Source organism: Vidua macroura, chromosome 2 (assembly GCF_024509145.1).
Source record: "Vidua macroura isolate BioBank_ID:100142 chromosome 2, ASM2450914v1, whole genome shotgun sequence".
NCBI lineage: Eukaryota > Metazoa > Chordata > Aves > Passeriformes > Viduidae > Vidua > Vidua macroura.
In genome coordinates this window covers 66,275,518-66,302,398 of record NC_071572.1, presented here as the reverse complement: position 1 = coordinate 66,302,398, position 26,881 = coordinate 66,275,518, and the positions used below count along the sequence as shown (strand labels likewise).

General features: G+C 42.7%; 1 protein-coding gene across 1 annotated transcript; it reads left to right on the top strand.

Moving 5' to 3' along the window:
- The first annotated feature begins 1,034 nt into the window (after nt 1-1,034).
- Nucleotides 1,035-20,713, top strand: TMEM45A (transmembrane protein 45A). The gene is made up of 6 exons (XM_053970838.1): nt 1,035-1,284; nt 14,084-14,293; nt 16,167-16,379; nt 16,836-17,020; nt 19,119-19,264; nt 20,468-20,713. Exons 2-6 carry the CDS (start codon nt 14,104-14,106, stop codon nt 20,559-20,561), a joined length of 828 nt encoding a protein of 275 aa, XP_053826813.1. The 5' UTR covers nt 1,035-1,284; nt 14,084-14,103; the 3' UTR covers nt 20,562-20,713.
- The last annotated feature ends 6,168 nt before the right edge of the window (nt 20,714-26,881 follow it).

Here is a 26,881-nt window from a genome sequence, read left to right as displayed (position 1 = left end):
CTGTTTACAAAGAGGTGGTCCTTCTGGGAAATATTGCCCTTTTCTCTGTACTCATTACATCATCCAATCTGCAAAGGCATCTGCTTGCCAGATGCTGAGGGGTATTTGCTGGAGTACTATTTATCTGAGAGTGAAAGTGTCACTTTGTGCTAAAGAGCAGGCATGGATGCAGCTGCCTGAGAAGATAAGTGAGCATGAAAAAGTTTTAATCCTTACATGGAGTTGATTTCTTCCACAAATTTCCACAAAAAAGCTTCTGGATCATGAAAAGCAGAAATCTTAAATTATGGGACTTGAAGGGAGGTGTCTCAGAATTCAGTCCAAGTCGTGACTTACTGGTAGGGAGAGTTGCACCTCGGCTTGTTTATTCCTACAGCCACAGGGGAATTTGGCAACACAAGATCTTGATGCTGACAGGAATGGAAAAGGGTCAAGGGAGTCTTCTGGCATAGTTTAAACAGAGCTTCAAAAGCTGATTATCACAACTTCCTGGCAAATACTTCAAAGGAGGATTTTTCCACAATGAAAAATTTGTGGCTTTCACTGGTGTTCTCTGTTGGTAGTTGTAACAGAGGTGGTGCAGTGTGAGATGCCCTTCGTTACACTGTGAATGATTCTGTAATGTCACTTATGTGATTTACTACAGGATGACGTGCAAATAAAGCCATGGTTTTGTTCTTTAAATTTTATTTTTAGACATTCTTCTTTTGGATTCAGGGCTGTACCATAAATTCCTGCTAAATTACAGGAATGACAGTCACGGGGTGCTGATTTTCGTGGAGAAAACCACTGCTGTTGGTGTGTGTGTGTAAATTAAAAAAGGCCTCTGTTATATGCAGCGATCAAAGGAAGGTTTGTATGTCTGAAAGACTCTCTACTTTTTCTATTTTTCCTCGTCAGCCGGGCTACTGCGAGCCGCTGTCTCCGGCCGCCAGCCCCGCGCCCGCCCTGCCCGGTCCCGGCCGCTTTTCCTGGAGAAAGCGGGGCAGGAGAGGGGGCGGGCAGCGTCGCATCCCGCTGAAGCCTCGCTTTCCCCGAGCCCCTTTCCTTTGGCTCTTCTCTGGGTCCTTCCCGGCCAAGCGGGGAGGAGAACACCCGCCCCCCGCGGGGCCGCCAGGGGAACATCTGGGCGTCCGCGTCGCAAACATCTGGAGCGGCCCCGGCGTATCTCCCGGGGGCCGCAGCTGGAGGGTCCTGCCCCCAGCGCTGCCCGGACCGGCAGCGAGACCCCCGGTGGAGGGGGAGGAAGGCGGAGAAGGGGCTGCGAGGGAGGGCGCGGCACAGGTAAGGGCAGCCCGGCGCCCCCGATCCCCGCTGCGGGAAGGGCCGGGGTGAAGGCAGGACGGGCGGCGGCGGGACAGGGTGGGGGGATGTCGGATATTGCCGGGTGGAAGGACAACTACTTCATGTTTGCCTCGGCTCGCTCCACGGAGGGCACTTCTGAGGTGGAAAGCGCGGACGGGACATTTAAATCAGCAATCGCTTTCGCCAAGGTTGCCGGTGTTGAAATGCGAGCGTGGCCCTTGCAGGCGTCCAGAGAGTTCCGCCCCATGTGCAAGGAGGTTTGCAGCCGAGGTTCTGGATCGTTCAACAAAGGGGAGATTAAGTGTTCGGCTTAGTTCTAAGTTTACTACGTGATTTTTTCCTCTCCCTCCCTCTTGGATTTGTCAAATGGAGGTGTAAATCCAAACTTGAATTTCCAGGCAAAATTAAAAGAATTTAAATGTACTTCATGACTTCCTACTATATGAGAGAAACCCTAAAATTATCTTAGCCTCTTTATTTTATTTCAAAACAGAATAACCCTCAGAAAAAACACTTTCCATCCCTGGATATGTGCCATTTTGTTTCAATTTTTCCATCAATAAATCATATTTTACTCTCCTAATAACACTTAATACTTGACATGGTATAAAAGAAATTATTATCTTTTTGATAAAGGGCTTTCTGAAGAGTTTGGGAACTGAAGTACATAAGACCAAAGTATTTCTGCTTTTTACTTTTTAAACCAAATGTTTGATTATTACCATGCATTTGCATACTTAGGACTTGTGTTTTCTCCACTATGTATAACTTTGTTTGCATCACCTTATATTGCTGCTTCTGTGGAACTCTTTAAATTATGGCACAAGTTGTACTCCAAGTAATTGCAAGTACTTTGCAAAATCAATGTTTTCAATATCCATTTTAAATGCAAATTCATCATTGACTCTGAGGTTACCTTTCAGAAGTTTACTCAGATGTCTTTTGCTGCTTTTCAGGGTTGCTTGTGTGGCTTTTTCTGTATTTTTCTCTTTACAAATGAAGCTGGGCAAACCAAACAGATTTCTTTCAGTTGTGGAGACTGTGGGTAGAAATAACTGCTGGAGAAGAAAACGCAAATGAACCTTGAGGAGTGGCTGGAATAATTATGCCTGTGTTTAGGCAAACTGCTGTTTACTCTCTTCTTGCTTACAAATCTGCCTGTAAAGATCATTTGAGTCAGTGCTGCAGATGGCCAGTGCAGCAGTACAAAAATGGGCTTCTTGTTTCCAGTTTGAAAAGGTACATGAACCAAGACTTCTTAGTATTGAAACTCTTGTCAACTGGCTCCTTTTCTTCACATGTGACCAAACAGACTCATGCTCACTTGCAGTTGGCAGTAGTAGTAATTTTGACTGCCTCTTCCAAGCTACGAGCAAGACAAGCTCCTAAACCCAGGAATTACAAATAATTTGACATTGGTTTTGAAATACCTTAGTTTTCAGTAGAGTGACTCTCTACAGGGGCAGTTCTATCCCATCATGCAGCATGAGCCAGACCTAGGGTCCTGGCACTGCTTTTGGCTCCAGAAGGTAAAAAGGAGACTTAAGTCCCTTTTATCAATTTATGCCTAAATCAGGGCCTGCTATAACACTTTATTGCTATCCGAGCAACACTCCTAAAACTCTTGCTCCAAATCACCTTGCACTTGAGACATTTCTAAGACAAATTGTGTAGCATCTGTAATGCCAGTGGTTTTGGAAGAGGATCTTGCTGGGTCTGCTCCCTCTGTTGTGTTGTTGGAGGGGTTGCAGGAACTGAAGCTGCTGTTGCTGTATCATGGAGGCCTCTTCAATTTCTGCTAATGTTGTATTAGAGCAAACTGATTCCAATGTAATGAGTATGAAGTGGTCCTGTAAAATGGAGCTACACCTCTCAAGCATTTTGTCTCTTCGAGCTGGGCAAAGTCAGCCAGCCATTTCTCCCAGATAGCATCAATGTTACAGACTGCCTTGCCAACACTCTCATTCATTCATTAGTGTTCCTCTTTTTGATTTTGATCCACACAGCTTTCTGCTGTTGATAGTGTGTTCTCCCCAGGCTACAGTTGATAGAGGCAGTGCATGTGGCTCCCCTTGGAGAAGCAGTATTATCAGCTAGCCTGAGATTGACAGACCAGACTGCAGAGAAAACATCAAGGTACAAAGGCAGGTTAGTCAAGGCAAAGCTCTAGGTGCAAACCCCACCTGCTCTGTTGCACAGCTTTGTGGAAATTACTGATAAGAAAATTTTTATATATTTTTTTCTTATCACAGCAGAGTGCTGTAAGCCCCAAGCACTCATAGAATTAGTTATAGTCTTCAAATCCATAAAATTTAAACATTTATTTTTAATCACTTTGTTTGCAATGAGGGCTCACACTACCTAACTGTACTGCAAAGACAAATGGGGTGGCTGAAGATGGGGACAGTCTTTTTAGTAGAGCTTGTGGATGGACCAAGGTGTAATGGTTTTAAACTAAAAGAGGGTCTATTTAGATTAAAGAAATAATTTATTTTTTTTTTTAGGAAAATGGTGAGACACTGGCACTGGTTGCCCATACAGGTCGAAAGGTTCCTTCCAACTCAAACTATTATCTAACTCTATCAGAAAGTTATGAACGCTTAATGGAATAACTTCAGAAAGCAGAGATTCATGAACAAGTGGCTGGCTCTCTACGGGATAAGACAGCAAAATGAAGCACAGTGTCACAGCAGAAGCCAATATTCTGGACACATGTCCCATGTTTCCAGCCTTCTCCCTTGCAGGGGACAGGAGAAGTTCAGCTCTTACAAGTGTCACCTTCTTGTTGCTAAAGTATGAGCTGTTATGAGCATTACATTAGGAAGCTGAGTCTCTTTGTAGTTTTTCAGTAAGAAAAACAAGTCCTTCCTATGAAAACCATCAAGGACTTTATAATGACCTCACATTTGTTGATATGAGCTCCCTTCCCATTTTTGTTGACTCGAGACTGTCCTTAAGGTGAAAGCTTACTAATGCGCACAGCACAGATGACAATTCTGCTTCCCAGATTTTGTTAGTGTTTGGTGATTCCTTAAAACAGGGTCTTCTTTGTAATCCAGTTTCTCATTCAAAGGCTTCAGTCACCCCAATATCTGGTCCTGTACATGATGAAGAGAAATTCCAATGCCTTTTCTGCACAGTCACCAGTAGTTATTGTAAGGGAGAAACCCTTGCAACCAAAGTATTATAACTCATCTTGAGGTCAGCAGGCCCTGTACTTCACACCTTCATGCCTTCACACCTCCTCTATAGCTACCTGAAAGGAGGTTGTAGCTAAGCATGGGTCTGCCTCTTCTCCCAAGCAAGTAGGGACAGGATGAAAGGGCATAGTCTTAAGCTGTGCCTGGAGAGGTTTCAGTTGGACATTAGGAATTATTTCTATAAAGAAAGGGTGATTGGATTGGACGATGCAGGGAGGTGGTGGAGTCACTGTCCCTGGAGGGGACTGGCCGTGCCAGTCAGTGCCCCGTGGTGAAGCTGACAGGATGGTGATCAAAGGCTGGACTCAATGATCCAGGTGCTTTCCAAGCTAATTAATTCTGTGATTCTGTGACCTGTCCTCCTCTAAGCACAGAGCTCTCTTTCAGGTATGGCTTCTTTGATGGTGGAAAATATTCATTGAAGACCACTCAAACATTAAGTTTTCTCAGTAGACTCTGCCCTTTTTTTGGGTTGTGTCTTCTTGCCTTCAAGAAGTGTTTGGAGATATAAATGACAATTACAGTAACTTCTAAGAGTGTAAAGAGCTTTGTAAGTGCCAAATGCAAGATCACAGCCCAAGTGGTCATTAGTATTTATTAGAAATATTTTCCATAATCTAGTAGTCCTGTCGGGTTTGCTGTTTTATGAGACCATTCCACTGAAACGCCAACTGTACTGTCAAGATGCTGTAGGAGGAGGTCTATGAAAAGGATGCCAACAGAAACTAATCCATATTTTATTTAATTTCCTCTCCAGAGCAGGGCTCTGATCTCTAAATCATCAGTTGATACATAAAACTTTGCTCTCTTGACATTTTCCTAGCCTAGGAAGCCTTTTCTCTCCTAGGAAGCAGAGAACATATAAGTGAACATAACTTGAAAGACAAAGAGGAGCCAGGGATTATACCCTACAGAACTGTTTTTTGTGGCAAAGCCATGGAGCAATCTTCCTAGTGGCAGTGTAACCTCTGCTGGACCATGGAATTCCAGGAATAACTAGAGTCCTGCAGAGCTTGTTCATTGAAGTGACTCAGACTGTTTTAAAGATCATAGGTAATCCTCCCCCATCAGTCTGTTCTGGTGAGGCCCCGTCTGGGGTCCTGTGTCCAGTTCTGGGCTCCTGATTTCAAGGAAGACAAGGAATTACTGAAAAGGGTCCAGCAGAGGGCTGCAAGGAAGATTAGAAGACTGGAGCATCTCTCTTCAGAGGAAGAGCAGAGGGAGCTGGGCCTGTTTAGCCTGGAGCTGAGAGGGGACCTCATCAATGCATACAGGGCTTAAGGGCTGCTGTCAAGAGGATGGTGCCAGAATCTTTTCAGTGGTGCCCTGTGACAGGACAAGGAGCAATGGGCACAAAGTTCCACCTGAACATGATGAAAATCTTCATTCCTTTGCAGGTGGCTGAGCACTGGAACAGGTTGTCCAGAGAGGGTGTGGATTCTCCCTCACTGGAGATATTCAAGAAATGTCTGTATGCAATCCTGGGCAACCTGCTCTAGATAAACTTGTTTTAGCAGGGGGGTTGGACGAGATGACCTGCAGAACCCCCTTCCAGCAGTAACCATTCTGTGATTTCATGAGTTTGTGATTTTATGATAAAAGGAATTGACTTCAAAAGGAGAGTGACTGCATATAGGACTTTCACTAGCCAGTACAACTTGGGTTAAAATAGGGAAGCACTAAGAGCTCCAGCTAAGTCCAGCTCTGGGTGGACTGGACAGGGGAGATGGTCTCAGATGTTAGTGAAGAACTCCCACAGCACAGCAGCAGGATGTCACAGCATGTCCCTCCTTATGCCCTCTCTCTGGTAGCACTCTGCCTCTGCCACACACAGTCAAAAACTGCCATGCTGGGAGGAGCCCTGCAGCACCTCAGCTGGAGGGCAGCAGTCTGCTGTGACCCTCTGTGGAGAAGGAAACTGCTACCCTGCATGGGGACAGATGGAGGGTCACCCCACAGGAGGCACCCCACAGTGGGCACAGAAGTGGCTGTGGTGACTAGAGCCAACCTGGTCCCACTGGAGACCAGCACTGCTATACCTGCAACAGTTTACTGACATACCCGTGCTATTTTACCCTTTATTTCAGGCAGTGCTAGGAAATACCAGGGTTTATGACCAATACAGGAACTATTATTCTTTCCTAGGAAAAAATTACGCTCATGTGTCCCATGCGCTTACCAGGTTTCCTTTTGTGTGTGTAAGTTTTTTGAACTTGTGGTGCTCTAAGAAAAGCTCCAATTTGGCAGTCCTGAGGACCAAAAATTTCATATCCCCAGATGAGCAGCTGCTCAGATATCAAGAGCCAAAGGTAAGATTGTTATGTAGCACTTGTTGTCCCTGGATTACCCCTGGAGATAGCCTGCTCATCTGTGGGAGCAAAAGTAGTCAGCACATGCACAGAGAACAGGGAAAGAGCCAGAAAATGGAGGGTCATGAGAGATAACAAAGACAGTGAGGAGCACTCAGAGGGCTGACATGTATCTAGGAAGGAAGAGTCTCTGACAGATGCAAGGCACTGAAAAAGAATAGAGCAGTACAAGTTGTGGGCTCAAACTCATCACTGTGGGAGATTGTGTCACAGAGTCCCTCCTTTCTAGGGCCAGCAGATAGATTTCTGGTCATTACCTCTGGGATTTTTGGTTTTCATCCCTGTCTTTTAGGCTTGAAGATTCTCTCAAGGCTTGAATTCTTTTCCTACAGACTTTGGAGATGCGTGTTTATGGCATTTCTTTTTTTTTTTCTTTACTTGAAAATCTTTATCTCCCACACCCCTAAGCCAAAAATACCAAGGCTATCCTGTCACTTTTCAGCATTTCAAATATTCTTTGTCCTGCTTTCATTCATACCCACAGTACTTAGTCCCAGTCTAATTCTAAAGCAGCTATTGGTGTCAGCTGAGTATTTCCCTAACACCAGAGCATGATTCATCTGGGAACATGGAGCTGTAATTGCTGAAAGGCTTTCAGTCATGACATGTAACCAGGACTGCGTTCAGTGAACAATGTACTTGGAGCAGACAGATTTTCAATCAGCCTGGCTGTCTCTGGTGCTTACAGTATAATGGCTGCAGGACAAAAGGCACTTGCCTCGTGAATAGATCTTTAGCTGCGAGTAAGAAACTTTGCTACTGAATCAGTTGTCTGTGATTTTCTTTGTCTTACATGCATTTCAGCTTTGCTGGTTTCCATTTTTTTTTGTAAAAGCTGTATGATCACAGCTTGTGCACCGATTAGAAAATGCCTACAATTGTTATTTCCTCCTCTTATCTGGGTACATCATTCTCACCGATATCACAATCCATTCCTGCAGCTGTTATGGATAAATAAACATTTCCCATCAAATATTATAAACTCCACATCACTATTTTCTAATCTAGCATATGGAAGAAAAAATTGGTGATGTTTAATCTTTGGGCTTAACCTTTGTTGCCATATGGTTGTATAGCAGAAAGGGAAGCATTGCAGCAGAGTGAGTTTGTGGCTTTATAAGTTGTGTCATTTCTGGAAAAGAAATCCACATTTCTGGTCGACAGTCCTCTGTAGCATCCCTCAGGGCTTGACAAACACAGGAAATTGCAGAGCATACTGCTGTGGCAGGAGAATGTGCAGGGAGGGGAAGCTGCCTGCTGCAGGGCAGGCTCTGGCTCAGCTACTGCTCATGTCCCTGTCCCAGGTAGGTTGCACTGCCTAAACCTCTGAGTGTCCTTTAAAGGGAAAGGGGATAAAAGGGAAACTAACGTAAGAAGCAATTGAGAAGCCTTCTGAGTAACCAGGTGGCATGTAGGGTTTCTCCACAGCACTTGCAAGTCTTGCCCCATGAAAATGGAGATCAGAAATCAAACTGATAAATGTTATGAAACATCTCTCCCAAAAAAAATTGGAAGATATTTAAATCAACCATCTGAGTCTATTTCCTGCCTGCCTTTCATGCTTCTGATGGTGTGAGAAAATTTTCAGGCTAAAAAGGCAGCTCTTAATAGCCACAAAACCACACACCTTTTCTTGAGTGCTCACCTGGAAGCCTCCTTTTTCAGTGGAATCCCATGTTCCCTTCTGACCCCAAGGAGTAAGATGCAGCCTGAACAGAGGGATGAACAACCCAAGCACACAAAGCCTTATGGCTACATGGGGAATTTGTTGGCAACCATGAACAGCCTATATTGGTTTGGCAAAGTGTGGATGTAAAACACTTTTGTAATACCATGCAGCTTTCTAATTGCTGGGAAAACCTTAATCATGCAGTGCTTTCTGTAGTTATTGCAAGAGAAAAACTATGCTTGGAATTCTCACATTAAAAAAAAACCATCTCACATTCACAGGTAGCTGTAAATTATTCTTGTTCTTCATTCCAATCAGCTGCAGAAACATTGACTGGTACTTAAAACTTATAAAGTACCTCAACAATTGAGTTTATTGCCATAATTATGCCTAATTACCTTTCTCTCCAGTTCCACCAGGACCATAGACCTCTGAGCAGGGGTGACAGGATGGGGGTCCTTGGCTGAGTCTCACTGAGGTAGTTGAAACCTATGGCTGTCCTGGAACCCTGACAGCAGGTGTGGGCTGTGTCCTGTGCTGGTGTGCTCCACACTCTCCTGAGAGCAGCATTTCAAGGGGCACTTTGTGTGAAAAGCCTGGATCTGAGCTGGAATGTATGCTTTGTCCAGTTCCTGGGCATGCTCCTCAGGGCAGCAGCCCTGCTGGTTGGCACTGGGGGATCTTCCCTCATCTTGACTCCAAAATTTGCTTTGCTAGAGCTCAAAATTTACTGTTGTCCTGGCTTCTGTGGCTCCATGGCTGCTTGCCATGGGTGGTGGAAGGGTCCTGAGTGGTGAAACTTCAGGGCGGAGACATGAGGAGTGAGTGATCCTGCAGGAATTCTGGGAGTGCACACAGCAGGTGATAGCAGCCATTCGATCTGCAATAGGCAAGGATGTACATGTGCTGGAAAGCCAGCCCTGTCACCCATGGGGACAACAAGAAATTCAACAGCATTCTGGCCTGTATCAGGAATAGTGTGGCCAGCAGGACCAGGGAGGTCATTCTTCCCCTGTACTTGGCACTGGTGAGGCCACACCTTGAGTGCTGTGTCCAGCTCTGGGCCCCTCAGTTTGGGAAGGACGTTGAGATGCTGGAGCACATCCAGAGGAGGGCAACAAGGCTGGTGAGGGGCTTGGAACACAAGCCCTGTGAGGAATGACTGAGGGAGCTGGGGTTGTTTAGCCTGGAGAAAAGGAGACTCAGGGGTGACCTTATCACTCTCTGCAACTTCCTGAAAGGTGGTTTTAGTCAGGTGGGGTTGGTCTCTTTCTCCAGGCAACAACTGATAGAACCAGAGGACAGAGTCTTAAGCTGTACCAAGAGAAGTTTAGGTTGGATATTGGGAAAAAGTTTTTTACAGGAAGAGTGATAAAGTACTGGAAAGGTCTACCCGGGGAGGTGGTGGAGTCACCATCCCTGTATGGGTTCAAAAAAAGGTTGAATGTGGCACTCGGTGACATGGTTTAGTCGAGGTATTAGGGCATGGGTTGGACTCAATGATCATGAAGGTATCTTCCAACCTATTGATTCTGTGATTCTGTGTGATTCTGTGATGCCAGCTGTCTGTGTGCCTTTTGTAGGCATCAGAACCACAGCCTTTGCGGGGCAGGGTTAGAAGGATTTGTACAGAGTTGAAGTTGTGAAGCAGGTCACCAGCTAAAGGAATGTATGTGGCATGTGGTGGGACTGGGTGGTTTTGTGGCCAGGTCTCATGGCCCCCATCTGTGCGGCAACTCTGCTTACACCTCTGACAGACCATAGAATCACATAATTTTTTGGGTAGGAAAAGACCTTTCAGATTATTGAGTCTAGCTGTTAACACAGCACTGCCAAGTCCTCCACTAAACAATGTCCCAGGAGCCACATTTCCATACCTTTTAAATACCTCCAGGAAAGATGACCCCACCACTTCCCTGGGTAGTGTCTTGACAGTTCTTTCAGTGAAGAAATTTCTCCTCATATCCAATCTAATGATGAACTCTAGGGAGGGCTGTGGGCAGCAAGGAATATTTGCTGCTGAGAACATGGCTGTGGCTCTGCCAACAACCCTGGCCTGAAATCACTGAGAGTAAAAAAGAGGGTCTTGGATTTGCACATCCTGCAACATCAGTCTGACATTGCAGATATAGACTGTTAAGGCTCTGTAAAAATAAGCCCTCAAATTTATCAAGTATTGTCATAACATGCTGATGCCATCTTTATCCAATAAATAGCACCTGCTGTACCAAAACTGCCCAGCTCTCAAGCTGTGCAGAAGAGCTGGCAGGAGATGTTTTGTCCCAGGCTGCACAGGGGGATGCCAAAGTGCCACATGGAAAGGCAGTAGCCTGACATATTGTTCTCCTCTCCTTTCACCTCCCATTACACCTCTGCCTTCGACCTCCCACATCCATCTCCTGACCCCACAGTGACTTTCTTACTGAGGAGTCTGTGCTTAGCCTCACCATATCCTCAGTTTCATACTAAGCCCCCAATTGTGCAATATTCCCCAGTTTATTTGCAGACAAACTTTTCAGTCACATCAAAACTGTGGGTGTTGGCAGGAAATTTCTAGACTCACCAAAAGGTACTCTCAGGCCTGAAAAGAAAAAAATCATGAATTGGGAAATTGAATCAGTTTAAGGCAAGCTCTGTCATGATGTTTTTAAGTTCACAAAAACTTTAAAGGGTAAGTTGTATAACTCCTTTCTGAAACCAGCTGTGTTGAGTTGCAGCATTCCAAAGGTCTGCCACACAGCTGGCCAGCAGAACTGATGTGTCTTTCCAGAGAAATCCTACAAATAATCCCTAACACTTTTGGATGAAGTCAATCTGAAGTTTACACTCTCTAAAGCTAATAATATGTGATTGTATTTCTTTTAGCAAAAAAAAAAAAAATTTCTTGTTCTATTTTGTTTATATTGTATCTGAACATCAGCTGCTGTATCAGTCTTTTCTTCTTTTTGCTTGTGTTGAAAGGCAAAAAATAGTTCAAAACAAAGTTTCTTGATGGTTTGCCCAGATTAGTGCAGAAAAATCCTCCAGTGTTTAAAGATCTAGGTAACCCAGGTGTGAATTTACAGATTAAGAATTACTTTTGAAGTTTTGTATACTGTGCACTACAAATGACATCAACACAATTCTTCATTTCACTCCTACTGCAGTTGTACTCTCCTAAGGGAGGGTTATTCAGAGGTTTCATTTACCTTTCTAATCCATTGTTTTGCTTTGATGTGCAGTACAGGGTAAATTGTTCCTTTTGAACTGCTTTGTACCTGTGGTGAATAGTAATGAATATTGAATAAAGTCTTTCCAATGAACGGTGTTCAGTGAGATCAGACATGGTGAGGAAAAGCCACTCCCCTCTCCTCCCCTCTTTCTTTTAGTCAAAGAAGGGAAAAGACCAATGTGTCTGAAAAGACAGCAATGCCTTCCAGGCCAGCATGTTTAAAAACCCTCAGAAATTAAGGTTGGAAAAGCAAAAGAAGTATTTTAAAGGTTAAAGCAAAGTTTATACGACTGTCTAAAGCTGTTAGTACTGCCCTTTATTGAGGCAAACACTGGTGCGGGGAATACTGGCAGGGATGTACAGGCAGGTCAGACTCTTTGAACTAAGGTGTCCCAAAATGAAGAAAGAACCTCTTGGCTGAGGTAGCAGGGGCTGGGTCCCGCCTATGGGGCTGAGCTCCCCAAACCTCACCAGTGAGAGCCCCATTGTGCTGTGGGCTGCTGCAGAGTGAGCCATGCTTTCCCCACCTGCAAATAAAACACACAGGCATCAACTCAGCGGAACTTTAAAGGGTGATGGGGGAGGCAGAGGAGGCAGACAAAGGCTCTCCCAGCCCTTGGACCTTCAGCTGCAGGAGGCCTTCCCCACACAGCAGAAATCCCAAGTGGGAGTCCTTTATGTTTTGTTCATAAACATGTCCCTCGTGCCCGCTTTGGCTGCCCCATGACTGGCAGGTGCTGCTTCCCTGAGCTCGATGCACCCATCTCTACACGCTCTCCTTCCCAGCTTCCACATGCAGATGCCAGACCCTGCAACACCTGCAGGGACACATCCAGAAATGGGCTTGCTTGGGCAACCAGCATCACATTTCTCTGCTCTTGTACTTCCCCAGTGCTTCCCTAGAAATTAGGTAAGCAGGGTGTTATCCAGGGAAAGCTTTTAAAGCTCACCTCTCCCACTCAGCAGCCCTTACAGTGGGAGAGATCAGCTCTGGAAGATGAGGGGACAGGCAGGGGCTGCAGGACCCTCTTCATCCTGTTTAAATCAGGCCAGACTCATGCTATGCATGAACAGTCGTAATTTCTTTTCTTCTCCTTTGTGATTATAGAGCTCACCTCTCTTCATGCAGTTGGGATAGTCTTAGGAGAACTCCAGGACCTGTGCATGTGGAGAAGTTTCTCTTCTTAAAAAAAAAAAAAAAAAAAAAAAAAAAAAAAAAAAAAAAAAAAGGTAAAGCTTTCAGTGGAGTTTAGCCTCCAGAAATAGGAGAGGGCTCACAATACATGACTAGACAGCCTTAACGTGAACCAGCTGCAAGTACTCCATGGCCCAGAAGCTGCAGTTTAAAACTTCTTATGCAGAGCTGACCATAGGATATACTCATGGAAAAGAAAAATATACCAGAGCTTCCATGTTCAATTCATAGCCAGATAGTTCCAGTAAAGTATGGCAATTGAACTTTTAAGTCAGCAACAATAATAAGTAACAAGAAAGTACAGACTGCCAATCCTTCTAAAGTGGTTATTCTTGATTGCGGCCTGTGCAAAGACTCAGTATGCCTTTGGAACATGGGGCACAATAACTCAATTTATAATATCTTAAAGAAAAATTGCAATTTAATGTTAGAACCATCATTTTAATGAAGAAGCCACTGGCTCAACTATACCAAATGTTGGGATGATGACCAGAATTACTAGGATTATGAATGGCACTGTTTTTAAATGACTGTATAATCCTGACCAAGTAATAACCTTGTCACACAGTGCACTTGATGTACTTGATAATATATATCTAGTCGTGGGTACATAATTCACCCATAAAATAATGAAAATTACTTCATGTTTGCAAATCATAACAAGATATCTGGATTGAAATAAAAAATACAATTTACTAGTGAATGTTTACCCATTTGATGGGTATGCAATTCATTTTTCCTTCAGTCAGGTATTGACTTGGTTTTCTTTCATAAAGGAAAAAAATATAAAACTCTGTCTATAAAACTCTCTCTCTCACCAAATAGTGAGCATTCAGGTTCTCTCATTTGCTGGCACAACTTCTACAGCAAGACATAGTGTGCTATGGCTTTTCCTTCTCCTACCCTGCTGACTGACAGCTCTGCATTTCAAGTCAGCAGCTCTGCTGCTTCTGCAAAACTATGAAACAGGGGAGACTGGCTGGGAAGATAAGTGCCCAAACTTATTTTTAAATTAACTGTGAATACTCAATTCAGTGACACCCATTTGATCTATGCAAGGATATACTTTAAAATTATAACCCATAGAATTCTCCTGCTATTCCCATAATCAGTCTCTGTTTGTTTCTCCCTCAGGTATTGCCTAGCAGAAAACCATGGGTAATTTCAAAGGGCATGCCCTCCCTGGAAGCTTTTTCCTTCTTTTTGGCTTGTGGTGGTCAGTGAAGTACCCACTGAAGTACGCCTGTCGGAAAAACAAGAACGCTTGCTACCTTGGTTCCAGGGCAGGATTCCAGCGCCTGGAGTTTGTTGAGGGCATCATCAAAGCTGTCTTTGCCCTCACTGGTAAGTGAGGTGGACTAAGGGCAGGCTGTACCTTCTGACACTTTTTGCTTTAAATTTTGTTCTCTGATAAAATGAATCTCCTTATTGTTCTGCTCTTTTGCCCTTTAACCACTGAGTAGTGGTGGGGCTGCTGCTGTTAATTAAACAGCTGTGGCCATAACATGGTTTCCATCCATAGTGCTCTTCTGGAGCTTCCATGAGGTCTCCTGACCACTCTTGACTGCTCCTGACCACATCTCACTGTTAGGCAAGGGGCTCTCATGTGCACACTGGGAGCATCAGACTGTGATTCTCTTTTGAATTCAACCATCTCAGATGTTGGATGCCTCCACTGATTTATTGGTAAAATATGTAAATGATGCAGATGAATTTTTATTAATCTCAGTCAAAAGTGAAAATATTCACACAAAGAGACTGAGCTCCAGATCTTATTGCTGCAGGACTGTTGTGATGGGGTGTGGGGGAGCTGTTTGTCCTTCTGTTGTGTCCAGGCCTGGTACAAACCCACTGGGGTGGTTTTGGGAACTGTGTAGCTAACTGGAAGTGTTTAGTTCTTGTTTACATCCTGGCAGGTTGTGTCGTAGTGATTTGGCTTTAGAGGATAACTAAACTAAATAACAAGGGATCTGAGGAGCTCAGCACCTGCGGCTCAAGTTGAAAAATCTCTAAATTTTAAGCTTTTTTGCACTTCTAGATTCTATTTGTCTGCTCTTCTTTAGATGCCCAGAGTTGACTCATTTCTAATCAAGGTGCAGGCTGTGACAAAGTCTTGTTCTTGCTTTTCCTTCCTCTCTGTTAAGATACATCAGCACTGAAGGGATGTTGTGTCTAAGTTTTATCATTAAAAAATGATTAAAATCTAAATAATAGCATTCATTTTGAGGCGTGACTGTGGACATCTTTCTTACAAATCTCCCAGTCTCTGGCTAGAGGTAGTTTGGCAGCTAAAACATCAATGTACTGTTTTTATATTCACTTTGAAACCACAAGCTATTATTTTAACATATGGAAATTCCGATTCAAATTGAAAGTATGGAAAAACCACTTGGCTAAGACAGACAGTAAAGGCAACAGGAGTAAAACCTGCTGTTTCCATGTTAGGAAAACTGGAAATAAAGGTGGAACAACACTGCATTTGCAGTACAGCATATGTACTTATACAGCAGGATGCTGGCCTATGCTTTATAAACAATATAATCAGCTTTAATGATTTAAAAACAGAACAACTTTTAAACTCTCCCCAGACTTCATTGATCATACAAAGAATTTAAAAGCAATTTTCCCTTGCTGGAGTACTTCAGCTAGTTAGCAAGACACTGAGGGGCCAAGGTAAGGGAGAGAGTGGAGCAGTGTACATATACTAACTCCATGTACATTCCCATGGGACTTTTAATAACTCTGCACAGTGGAATGGTTTCCTTTTATGGCTTTAGAGAAAAAATCCCCTTTGAATTATGAGTCTGAACTCTGTCACCCTGCATGTGGCAGGGTACTGAAATGGTAAATCTTTCTTTTGGAGACTTTAGTGTGTGTTATGCTCATGTTTGAACCATTAGAAAAGGCAGCTGGAAAACGTGGTCAGAGGACTACTACAATAGCAATTGTTTAAAAGAAGAAAAAGCAATACAGAATGGCTGTTTTCATTTTCACTGCTGGAAACTGCAAGATGCAAATAGTTCCACCTGGAGTGGAGCTGAAGCCTGATTTCCCCTGGCTCTCCACTCTCCAGATTACGTGATGCTAAAACCTCAAACTTATTGGCATTACGCTGCTTGGGGATGTATTGCTGCCTCTATTGTTTGTGTAAAAATTTGTCATCAGTTTATACCTTAAGTACCAGAACAAATGATTTTTCTTCTTGTTTCCTGCACAGGGATGGTGGCTGAGCAGTTTGTTCCTGATGGACCTCATCTGAAGCTGTACAACTATGAGAAGAAGCACTGGGATCACCTGATGAACTGGCAGCATGCCACCATGTACCTCTTCTATGGCATTTCGGGGCTGGTGGACATCGTGGCTCACGGGACCAATGCACTGCCAGCAGCCATGGACAGGATGATGCTTTCCTTAGCAGTCTTCATTGAAGGTCAGTTTGCCTCTCCCTGCAGGGATGTGCATGAATCCTGTGGATGGGTATTGATCATTGGTCTCAGAATCTCAAATCAGCCTTACAGAATGACCCTCTGGGAGCTGGGCATTTCACTCCCTGACACTTCAAAGAGATCACAAAAAGATCAGTCTTGGCCCTCCTTGCACTGCCCAGGTCATGATCCCACATTGCAGAGGTGTATCTTAGCTTTCCTACCTGCTCTGACAGCAAATGTTATGAAAATAGCAGCAAAGGCCTGTTTTGGGTAAGTGCTCAGTAGCTCAGGCATGTGTTTGATGTAGGTACTGACATGGTACACAACTGGTTAGCTAAAGCCAGTGTGAGGGAGGATGATACCGACATAAAGAGAAATGCCAGAAACATTTTCTAAAAGCAGATGTAGGGAAATTGCAAGGGAAGAAATTATCTGAAATTGATCACAATTTATTCCAGGTTTTCTCTTCTGCTACCATCTTCATGGGAGAGCCATGCTGGATGTTCATGTTCATCAGTTACTGCTATTTGCTATCTTTGGAGCTGCTGCCTGCATATTTTTGGAAGTTTTTTTCCGTGGCAGTATTGTGCTAGAGATGCTCCGTACAAGCCTCTGCATATTACAAGGCAGCTGGTTCTGGCAGGTAGGTCACTTTTCTGCCTTTGTAATTTCTTCCTCACCAAAATTACTCATTAACCCTTTGCAGATTTTTCACAGGTTATATATATGCCTTTTAAACACAGACCTCAAAAGACTTACAGAAAATAAATTCCTTTAAAGAGATACAGAAAAAAAAGTTTCTTTTAAGAGATAAAAGTATTTCTCATAGTCATTTTACAGAAGAAGAAGCAGCAACTGTTTTACTTCAAGTGCCTTTTATATGAGTCAATAAAGAAGCTAAAGTGTTTTTCTTGATTTCTCCATATTACAGAGCTCTCTGATCCCTGTAACATCCTGTTCCAAATTTGCCAGCCAAGTGGTATTGATTTTAGAACATGAAAATATATATTCTTTATAAAGAGAGTAGACACCCAGTGTAGTACTAGACAGGTGAGGCAAAGGCCTCATTGACATTGCCAAGTTCAAAAGTTACAGATTCTCATTAGGAGACAGGTTGATGTAAAGCCTCCTGCTTTTCTAGTGCTCTGGGAGCTGAGCAGAAAAAAAGAACAGCCAAAACTTTGATATTTCAGGGGTATGGCTCTTGAAATGACTCCTCAAAAGGTAGCTTCCATACCCTCACTTACTTGCGAGTTTATCCAGTAACAGATATTTGACAGCGACTCTTTCTCTGCTGTCAGAACAAGAGAGAGATTTCAGGAGCTGCTGGGAGTTTGTAACAGAAATAGGAGCACTGGTGCTGATGTGTGTTTCATCTTATAGTGGGGAATTGAGGTCACTCCAATGATTTTTCTTTCCGGCATGTCTAGACTGGCTTCCCTTTTTTCTTTGCTGGCCAGGCACGATGAATAAAAATGTTTGCTGTTTCTTAGGAGAACTGGACACTCAGCACCAAATCAAATATTTAAATGCTTGCTCTGGCATGAAGACAGACCTCAGAACTGGCTGTATTTTTCTATAAGTGAACTCATATAAGTGCAGCACTTGCTGGTTTATTTTCTTGTTTTATTTTCTTGTTTGCAAACTTCCAGCTGGTGATTTAAGAAGCTTTACATAGGAGGAATAGATGCAACCATTTATTCATTGTTTTCTGCCTAGTCTAATTTTAGAACAGATTATTTCTTTAGCTCTAGAGACAATGTGGGTTTTGTTTCAAAGTAAAAACTGAAGTACTAAAAATAGAAGAAATTTAAGTGTGGCTTTTTTCGCACCCGCATCAGACTTCAGCCATCTGTGTGACTGAAAACCACACACTGGCTGCAGCACAGGAAATTTGTAAAAGGTAAAGGGACTTTCTTTCTGCATCATCAACACCCTATTCATTGAATTCTCTGCATGGAAATGCAAAATTGACTCCCCTCCTTCTTCCTCTCTTCTTCCCAGTTTCTAAATTCTCAGCTAAACTGCTGAGTGATGACTTCGAATAATATTAAGCAGTACTAAGCTGAGGGTTGGTGTTTGTCATGCAAACCCTGCATAGCCACAGAATTAACTGTTTTTCCATTTTATGCACAAATATGAATTTGATCTTTCCAGTTCTGAAAAAACAAATCAGCTATGTATTTCACATGAACTTACAGTCTTGCATGGGGAAGCTCCATTTTTATGCCATTTCTGACCCTTCCCTTGGATGGCCCAGCAGAAATAGAATTGTGGCTCCCCTTTATTTGTTCATTGATCATTCATTTTCCCAGCCATGTAATCCATTCCCAGACACTACTGGGAAGAAGGGAGGCAGTGCAAATGGCCAGGCAGGTTTTCTGATCCGTGAGGTGATTTCAGTTCAGAGCACACAGGGCTGAGCACCAGCCCCTTTCCTTACAGTGCATAATTGTGATTGTTGCAGGGCTGGGCTGTTGGGCAGGCTCCTTAATTTTCTGGGCAAGAGCAGTGGGTCTCTGGGACTGGCACTTTATCTTCAAAGGCATTTCTGCACACAGCTGTTTAAAGTGATCCATCACACCTGAGATTGACTGCAAAATTGTTTTAATAGTAAACACAGAAATAAGCAACCCCACAAGCAAATTAAATGTCTGCCTTCTGATGGGTAGCAAAAACCAGGATATGGCACAGGATGCTCATCAAATGACATGTACTAAATCTCTTTTATTTTACTACAGATTGGCTTTGTGCTTTATCCTCCAAATGGAAGCCCAGAGTGGAATCAGACGGATCACACTAACATGATGTTCCTGACCATGTGCTATTGCTGGCATTTTGCTTTTGCTTTTCTTATACTTGCAGTGAATTACACAATTGTCAGCTGGTAAGTTACTTGAAGCACTAAAACTTTGGTGACTTGTTTGTGTATTCTAGTGGGAGGTTTATTTTAGAAAAGTTTCACTGACAAAAGTTTCTATGAAGTAAGTAATTGTCTTGCAAGGTAAAATAAAAATAGTTATTAGTAATCAATGAAAAGCACATGACATTGCTTCCGTAGAAAGAAGAAAAAACACATCCATAAATGCAGCTCTGATAGCACAGCATAATACTTCTCACATAAAATGAATGCCAATAGTCTTCCACATTTTTAAGTGCTTATAAAGTCAGAAGTAGGAGATTTTTTTACCTGTAGAATCTTGTTGCCCACTGCTCATTTCTGCTAATTTTAAGTGGCTTAGAGAGCACGCATCATGACTTTACTGTGAAGATTATTGCACAGAATTCCTTGCTAGAAATTTCCCGTAATCAAACCTGATTTCTTTTTCACTAGTCATTTTCACTCCCTAATGTCTAAAGTTAGCCCTTTTCCTTACCGCCCAGTGCTAATTCTGACAAAATTCCAACTTCAGTGTTAATTTGGCTGTAAAAATGCCTCTGCCATCAGATCACAGGACCTTACCAAGCCTTTTCCTGCAGTGTGCTAAACATGCTTCTCACCCTTTGCTTTATCCCTACCATCCTAATAGCACTATTTAATAATGTTAAATACATAGTTCTTCCAGTCTTGATTTGCACTGAGGTGCCAGTTCTTTTTGCATCTCAGTCTGAAAGGCACCAGCACTCAAGGCTGAGTAACTGGTTTGCTGTATAAAGAGGGGAAGCTCTTGAGAAAGTGGCAGCAGTGTCACGTCCCTTCTAATGCTGGGACCAGTGGCTGCTGCAGCATCAGATGAGGCCACAGAGGAGCAGAGTTCCACTCTGAGGGTAGTTTGGGCAGACTCTCTTTCTCACAGCTTTATGGTCCCTTCCCAAGTGAACAGAGTGCCTGCACAACACTGAACCTTCTGGAAGGTTCACTGAGGCTTCTTTGAAGTGCTCTGGGATATGTCCATAGGAACAAGTGCTTACAAGCTGTACAGTCAGGATGTATCAGTAAAGGCAGCACTTCCTAATCACAGAATCACAGAATGAGTCATCCTAACTCACTGATGAGTTAACACAAGAGTTAAACAGGATTTTACCATGTAAAAAATGGTCAGATGAGCCTTTGAGTTACCATTGACAACTTTTTTGTTGTTCTTTCCAGGGCAGTCCGTTCGAAGGTTAAGCAGTCCCAGCCCATGGAAATGGGTTTACTGAAAACATCTGAACAGGATCATGAGTCAGAAGAAGAAATTTAGAAGAAGTATGGCTTGACCAGTTTGCCCACTCCAACCATTAGGCTAATTGATACCTCATTTCTACATTTTTTTGCCATCTTATTCATTCTTTACTATAACTTGCTTTGCAAATATCAATCCTCTATGATGTCTACATCTACACAGGTTTCTTTTATTTTTTTTTTTTTGTGTGTGTTTTTTTTGTTTGTTTGTTTGTTTTTTGGTGGGTTTTTTTTGGTTTTTTTTGTGAAGGGTAAGCTTGATATTGGTTCATGTTGGCTGCACTAGTACCTTGGTTACCACATGCTTCACAGAAAATCAGACTAGTATTAGACTTGTCATGGATGAGGTGGCACAATGAAGCCTGTATGTTTGCCTTATTAAAAGCTAAGCAAAATGTCTTTCAGCTGCTGCTGGACATGAAGTTTCCATAATCAGGGTGCCTAAATATGTGTGTTGGTTGCCCTGCAAGTACCTGTGGATAAATAACTGTGCAGACCTGGATAACAATAGAACAAGATAAAGAAACCACAGTCTTGCAGCTGTCTTGTGTAACAACTTTGTGTCTCTGCTTGTGGCTTTATATTAAACAGAAAGAACTTCTCACTGTGAACCCACTGAGTGGTTCACTGAAGTAAAGGCAGTAGTAAAGGTGTGTAGTATGTTCACCCCCACAGAGACACCACCAAGCCTGGCAGGAAGACCAAAGATGTGTATGGTGATCAAAACCCAGTGTGGTTGTTTGTGCTTGTGCCTAGACAGTCTTGTCTCTTTGCTATCCTTGAACTTTTAAAGGCAGTGGAAGTGACTCTGCCTTCCCTTGATGCCTGGAACAATTTCTTTTCCAGAAAGGCTGAGGTGTGTCCAGTCAGGCAGCACCTAACTGCAAAACCAGTTTCTTTCCCAAAGCTGTTTCCTTTCCTTTAGGTAGAATTTGGTGGTTTTCTGCAGTATTCAGAGCAGACACGTGACCCACCACCTGAGTCAGGAGTGAATAATTCTTCTCTGTGGGCAGGATGAGATGGTTTTGCATCCCTTTCCCTGTATCACCCCTTCAGTCACCAGGCACCATGCACAGTGCTGCACAGTGAGCTGTGGAAGGGCAGATGTTGCCTTCTTAGTAGCTCCATACCCAGCTACCAACACCAGTGAGGGAATTAAATAATAACACCACTTTTAATTAATAACACCACATTTATTTTCTCCTTGCAAACTGATCTAGTGAAAAGCATAGCGTTCATGGCCAATGGCAGCAAACTGATTGCTTAAAAAAGCTACTTAATAAAATAGTTTGTTCCTCAAAGGGATCCCAAGACTCAAAAAATCCTTACAGGCTTTTTCTAAAAATACTTTACTTTCAATGCAACATAAATATTTATTTCACTTTTAAGATCTACCTTTTATCTCCCCTTTTTCAAGGAGCACCTTTCTTAGCTGCACATGCTGTTAATGCTGTATTTTAGTCTGCCAGTGCCTTTCCAAAATCAGTGGTGTTGTTTATTCTGAAGGAGATTGTCAGAAACTACTTTGCTTCTCACAGGCAGGAACAATGCAAATTTCTTCACTGCTTTTCTTGATAAATACATTTAATACCATGCAAATATTTGGGTGCTGTATCTCTAAACTAAAGAGACAACCTAAGCACGATGAAAAGCACATTAAAGTGCCTGAGCTTTTGTATGTCCTCTTAGAAGACTTCAGATGGCAATTTAAAGAAGTATTTTAGATGTTTGCAAAGTATTGTGAAGTAACACTTGTAACTAGGTGTCAGATTATCCAGATGAATCTTCTTTGGAAAGCAAGAGTAGTTGGCTCGCATACATTTCTACATTTACAAATGTCAAGGAGGAAATTGCACATTGCTAGCCAAAGATCACTGCTTTTCTTAGCTATTGTTGGCCCTTTTTCAATGTCTTTCTCTGAAGGCTCTTGGAGATTTTGGCAAACTTTAGTAAAGCCTGTGTCGGGACATTCTTGTAAGATAGATATTGATATGGTATATTGGTAGCTCTGTGTCTCAGCTTTACAGTGGTCTTACTGCAAACTCTGAAATAATTCTATTTACTCCACTCTGCAAATCTAAGACTTGAGTTTGATTACTGTGGTTCCATTAAAATCAGATTTTCTGGAGAAGGAAGATCCAGGGCTTCCCTGAGGAGCATGTCAGTTAATTGCAACAGGGATACATTTGCCAAATGTATCCCTGTTATGACCTTACCTTCATTGCACCACATCACTGTTGAATCTGAATTGTGGGGATTTCTTTTAAAGGGCAGATCCTTTTTCCTGTTAGAATGGTTGAGCTACAAAGCTTCTGTAGTTCTGGGCAGAGAAGACAATGGTTGTGCATCAAAGAGAACTTGGGGATTATTCCTAAAGTCTGTTACAATAAACTAAAATCAGTTGATGAAGTGAACCTCATAGGCGAGCTGTACACATGGAAGGTGCTTAGCAAAATCTCTTTTTGAAAACATTTCCCTGCTTTTACAGAAGCAAAAAGTGACAGTACTTGAACTCATTGGCCAGAGAGTGGCTGCCTGACACCATTCTTCCCATGGAGAGGAGCCTGGGGACTCTGGCTTTGTCCTTATCCAGCAGTGGCTGTAGAGCTGAGTCTGTTTGGGGAAAAGCTGAGCAGAATTTGGCCTGCTGAGAGGTATCACCTGCACATCCCTCTATGCCCTTTCTTGAATCTCCTGTAAATGATCACAGAACTGGATGAATAAGCCCAACACATGTCTGCTGGTTTCAGTGCAGCCATGCTTAGAAAAGACACCTCTAAAGAAGTCTAAACTGGAGGCTGATGCAGTCTGTGACACAGAAGTGTAGGGCAAGCTTTGTGCAAAAGGCTCTCTCTTCACATTAGAAAAGGTGGCATTGCATTATCAAGCTTGGAGAAATACAAGGAAAAGCAGATCCTGAAGTCTCAAAGAAATAGTAGTTTTTTTAATTTAATTTTAATACTTATAGTACATGCAAATTGAGTGTCATTGTGGGGCCTGACAAGTGTACGGTGCCACAAAGGAAAGGAACACCCTATTTCAGAGTGGGGTTTTGCTACGTGGAACACATGACCCATTCTCCTGTGTTCAAAAGAGATGCCCAGCAACAGTAGGGCACCTATTACAATGAAAAAAGGTACAACCTTCATCATTTCACAAGCAGCAGGTATTGCCTGAGTTGAATGAGGGGAGGGAAGTCCAACAAGTTTACAAACACCACTCAGAAAAAGGAAGCTGCTCTCAAGAAAATGTAAATTATTTTAATATATTGGTGTCTTTGAAAAACTGTATGTTAGTTTTTACTAGACAAAATACACCTGTGATTTTATTTAAATAAAATTGATTTATTCATGTAAGATGTCTGTCATATTTTCAGGGGAAAAAATATAACCATTTATGGGACAGGATGGGGTGGGATAAACAGGTTACTATCATAACACATCCAGACTTTTTGAACAACATTTGAACAAGTTGCACTTTAATTCAAGAAAGGTCAGTTCTACCTTGTCATTAGAAACTGTGATGTTTATTCTATTTAAATTATTTAAATGTATTATTTAAATTTATTATTTAAATTATTTTTCCCTTGTAACTAACATAGCATGAAGGAAGAGCAAATATGACAGCAAGGAATTTGAATCCTCCAGGTTCACTCATCCTTAAAACTTAGGCACTAAAAAACTTCAGTGGATCAGGTACCTTAATCAGGTACCCTTCCCCAAAATGTTTCACTTCCTCCAAACAGCAGCTGGAGTAGGGGTTGCTGGTACAGAAATCGGTGGAAGAAAACAGAACAGTTTTTCATCCAAAAAGACCTTCAGCATGTGCAGTAGTGGAAGGGAGTCTGACTCCCAAGGACTAAGTAACAAAGAGCACATCTGTTAAAAGGGAGAAAGACAACTGGAAAACTGCTGGAAAATTTGTCCTTAAAATCTATTCTAGGTACAATATGTGCTTGCTCAAAATATTTGTCAAATAAGGAATAACTTGTCCTCAGATGACTTTTTTTGAACACTAATTTCTATCTCTTTGCTAGGTAACTGTTGCAGTTCATGGATCTCTATATTTGATACAGTTCTTAGAATGAAAACACTTTTAGAAAAGTAGATGAAAACCATAATTATAAATACTACAGCAATATTAAGCAATTTAGTTTAGAAAGGAAGCTCTTACCTCCAGACTTCTGCCATTTACTGACAAAACACTCTGCTAGAGATGACAGCTAAGAGGTCAATGTAAGGGTAAAATAAAGGCATGAAATTGGAGCAGAAATGCTTTTGCCTGTATGCTGTGGTTATGAGCCACTGCCTTCCTGAGGAGGAGAAGGAAGAAATGGAAAACAGGCTGCAGATCCATACAGCTGAGTAGCAATTAAAAAATAAGAAATCACTCCCAGCACTCTGAAGAGCATGGGAGGGACAGCTGGGTTCATGGTATACAGCATTCCAGCCTCCTGCCTCCAGTGTTATTTACCAGGGGCAGGATTCTCAGACACATGGTGGGATTTTTATGACTCCTGTGCTGCAGGAAACAGCAATCCCAATCTTCCAGTGGGAATGAAAGTAGGAGTGAAAGCTTGCTCTGCTTTGCTGGAATTTTACTGGTTTGTGACTCTGACTCAGATGCAGTTGACACATAAAAAAAAGTCAAAGATGGTGTTTACTGCTAGCACCATGCTTTGTGCACACTTGAAAACAAAAAATAAAGGAAATAAGAAACATCTGGCTCTAATTAAAGCTTAAAAGAAATGGAGGAAAGCACAAGAAACATATCCAGTCACTCAACAGCGATTTTATCTCCCTGCAGCTGCATCACGGATACAAATTTGCAAGTGTTAAGGTTCCCTTTCAGTTTAATTATCCTATCATATAAACATGGTTTAATATTTTCATAAATAAAAGTATACCATCTTTTAAGAGGTGTTCATTCATTTGTGTTGGTTTTGCCATCTGGTGCCGTATGTAATTTTTTTTCCTCTGTATTTTATATAAAGTGTTCATGTGAAGTAAGAAATTCACAGTTTTGCTCACAATCCTACTGCAACTTTCCAGCTGACAAACTGTCTTCCATTGCAAAGCTGGGCTTGCAACCCAAAGGTTTGGACACTCTGTATTTCATATATCTAAACTCAACATTCTAGCCAAAGATATCCATGATGTTGTTAGCCATGTAAAGGAAAGAAGCAGGGATGCTCTTTCTATTGAATAGGAAGGGCAGTGTAAGTAACCATGAGAATGAATTACTATTTCTTTCCTATTTTGTCATTTAAAAATACCTGCAATCATCTAGCAGCATTTCTATTAGCAAAGGACTCAGACCTGTGATTCAGTAGCTGGGTATGTTTTCAATATACCACAAACCTCAGACTGAGTTTAGCAAAGCTGGATGGAGCTTAATGTCACAGAACTGTTCTGGGCCTCAGTTTCCCCATCTTCAAGAACCAAATTACACTTGGTTCTGTTTTGTCTGTAGGAGTTCTGCTCAGGAATCAGCATCTTCCCGTGTGTCTCTTAGATCCAGTTTTACATCCTTATCCCTTTAAACAGAAGAAAAGCAAACATTTAACTGCTTATGGCAAGAGGCTGTAATTAACACTTCATGGCTCCAAAGCATTCTCTGTGAGCAGGATGAGGAGGAGATATTTCTGTCCAGCTGATCATTTCTGCTGTTCACACTTTGACAGCAGTGGGAGATCTGAGCCATGCTGCCTTCAGGCTCCCCAGGGCTTGCCAGGCCAACCCCGCAAATACTTCCAAGCCCAGGGGATCCCCGGGCACTGGGTGCACCCTGGGGCCACTCGAGCTGTGCCACCCAGCCTCCACACATGGCTGTCCTGCCCCACAGAGCCCCGTGCCTGCCCCTCTCCGATGAAGGCTCCCATTCCCTGGCAATCCCTCTGGGGCAAACTGCATTTGTGCATCTTAGGAAGTGCAAGGGCTCCAGTGTTCCCGGGGCTGTTTGCTGCCACCCTGGACTCTCACCTGTCACCAGAGTGCCACGGTCCCTGCGCCCTTCTTGTGTCTCTGCATTGATCCAGCACTGAGGATTTTTTCCCTTTTCTGTTTCCCATGCTAATGAGAATAACACGGAGAGAGGAAAGATCTAGGACAAGAAACATGCTTGTAACAACAGGGCTACCACAGACAAGCAGGCAGACACCCCCCGACTGGACAGAGCTTGCAGCAGAGTGACAGCATGCAGCCCTGACCCTCCTAAAGGTTTGTACCAGCCTGTCACTGGGATGGTGGCACAGCCTGGCTTTAACAAAAACCTCTGTGAGGAGACTATTAAGACATTTGGCTATCTGAACAAGCACATTAACAGTTTTGATGCTCCCAT

Excerpts from the sequence above, each read along its gene's own strand:
- TMEM45A (XM_053970838.1), top strand. The coding sequence starts at position 14,104 with ATGGGTAATTTCAAAGGGCATGCCCTCCCTGGAAGCTTTTTCCTTCTT. Across the intron at positions 14,294-16,166 it reads AGCTGTCTTTGCCCTCACTG|GGATGGTGGCTGAGCAGTTT; the intron begins GTAAGTGAGGTG and ends TTTCCTGCACAG. Across the intron at positions 16,380-16,835 it reads CTTAGCAGTCTTCATTGAAG|GTTTTCTCTTCTGCTACCAT; the intron begins GTCAGTTTGCCT and ends AATTTATTCCAG.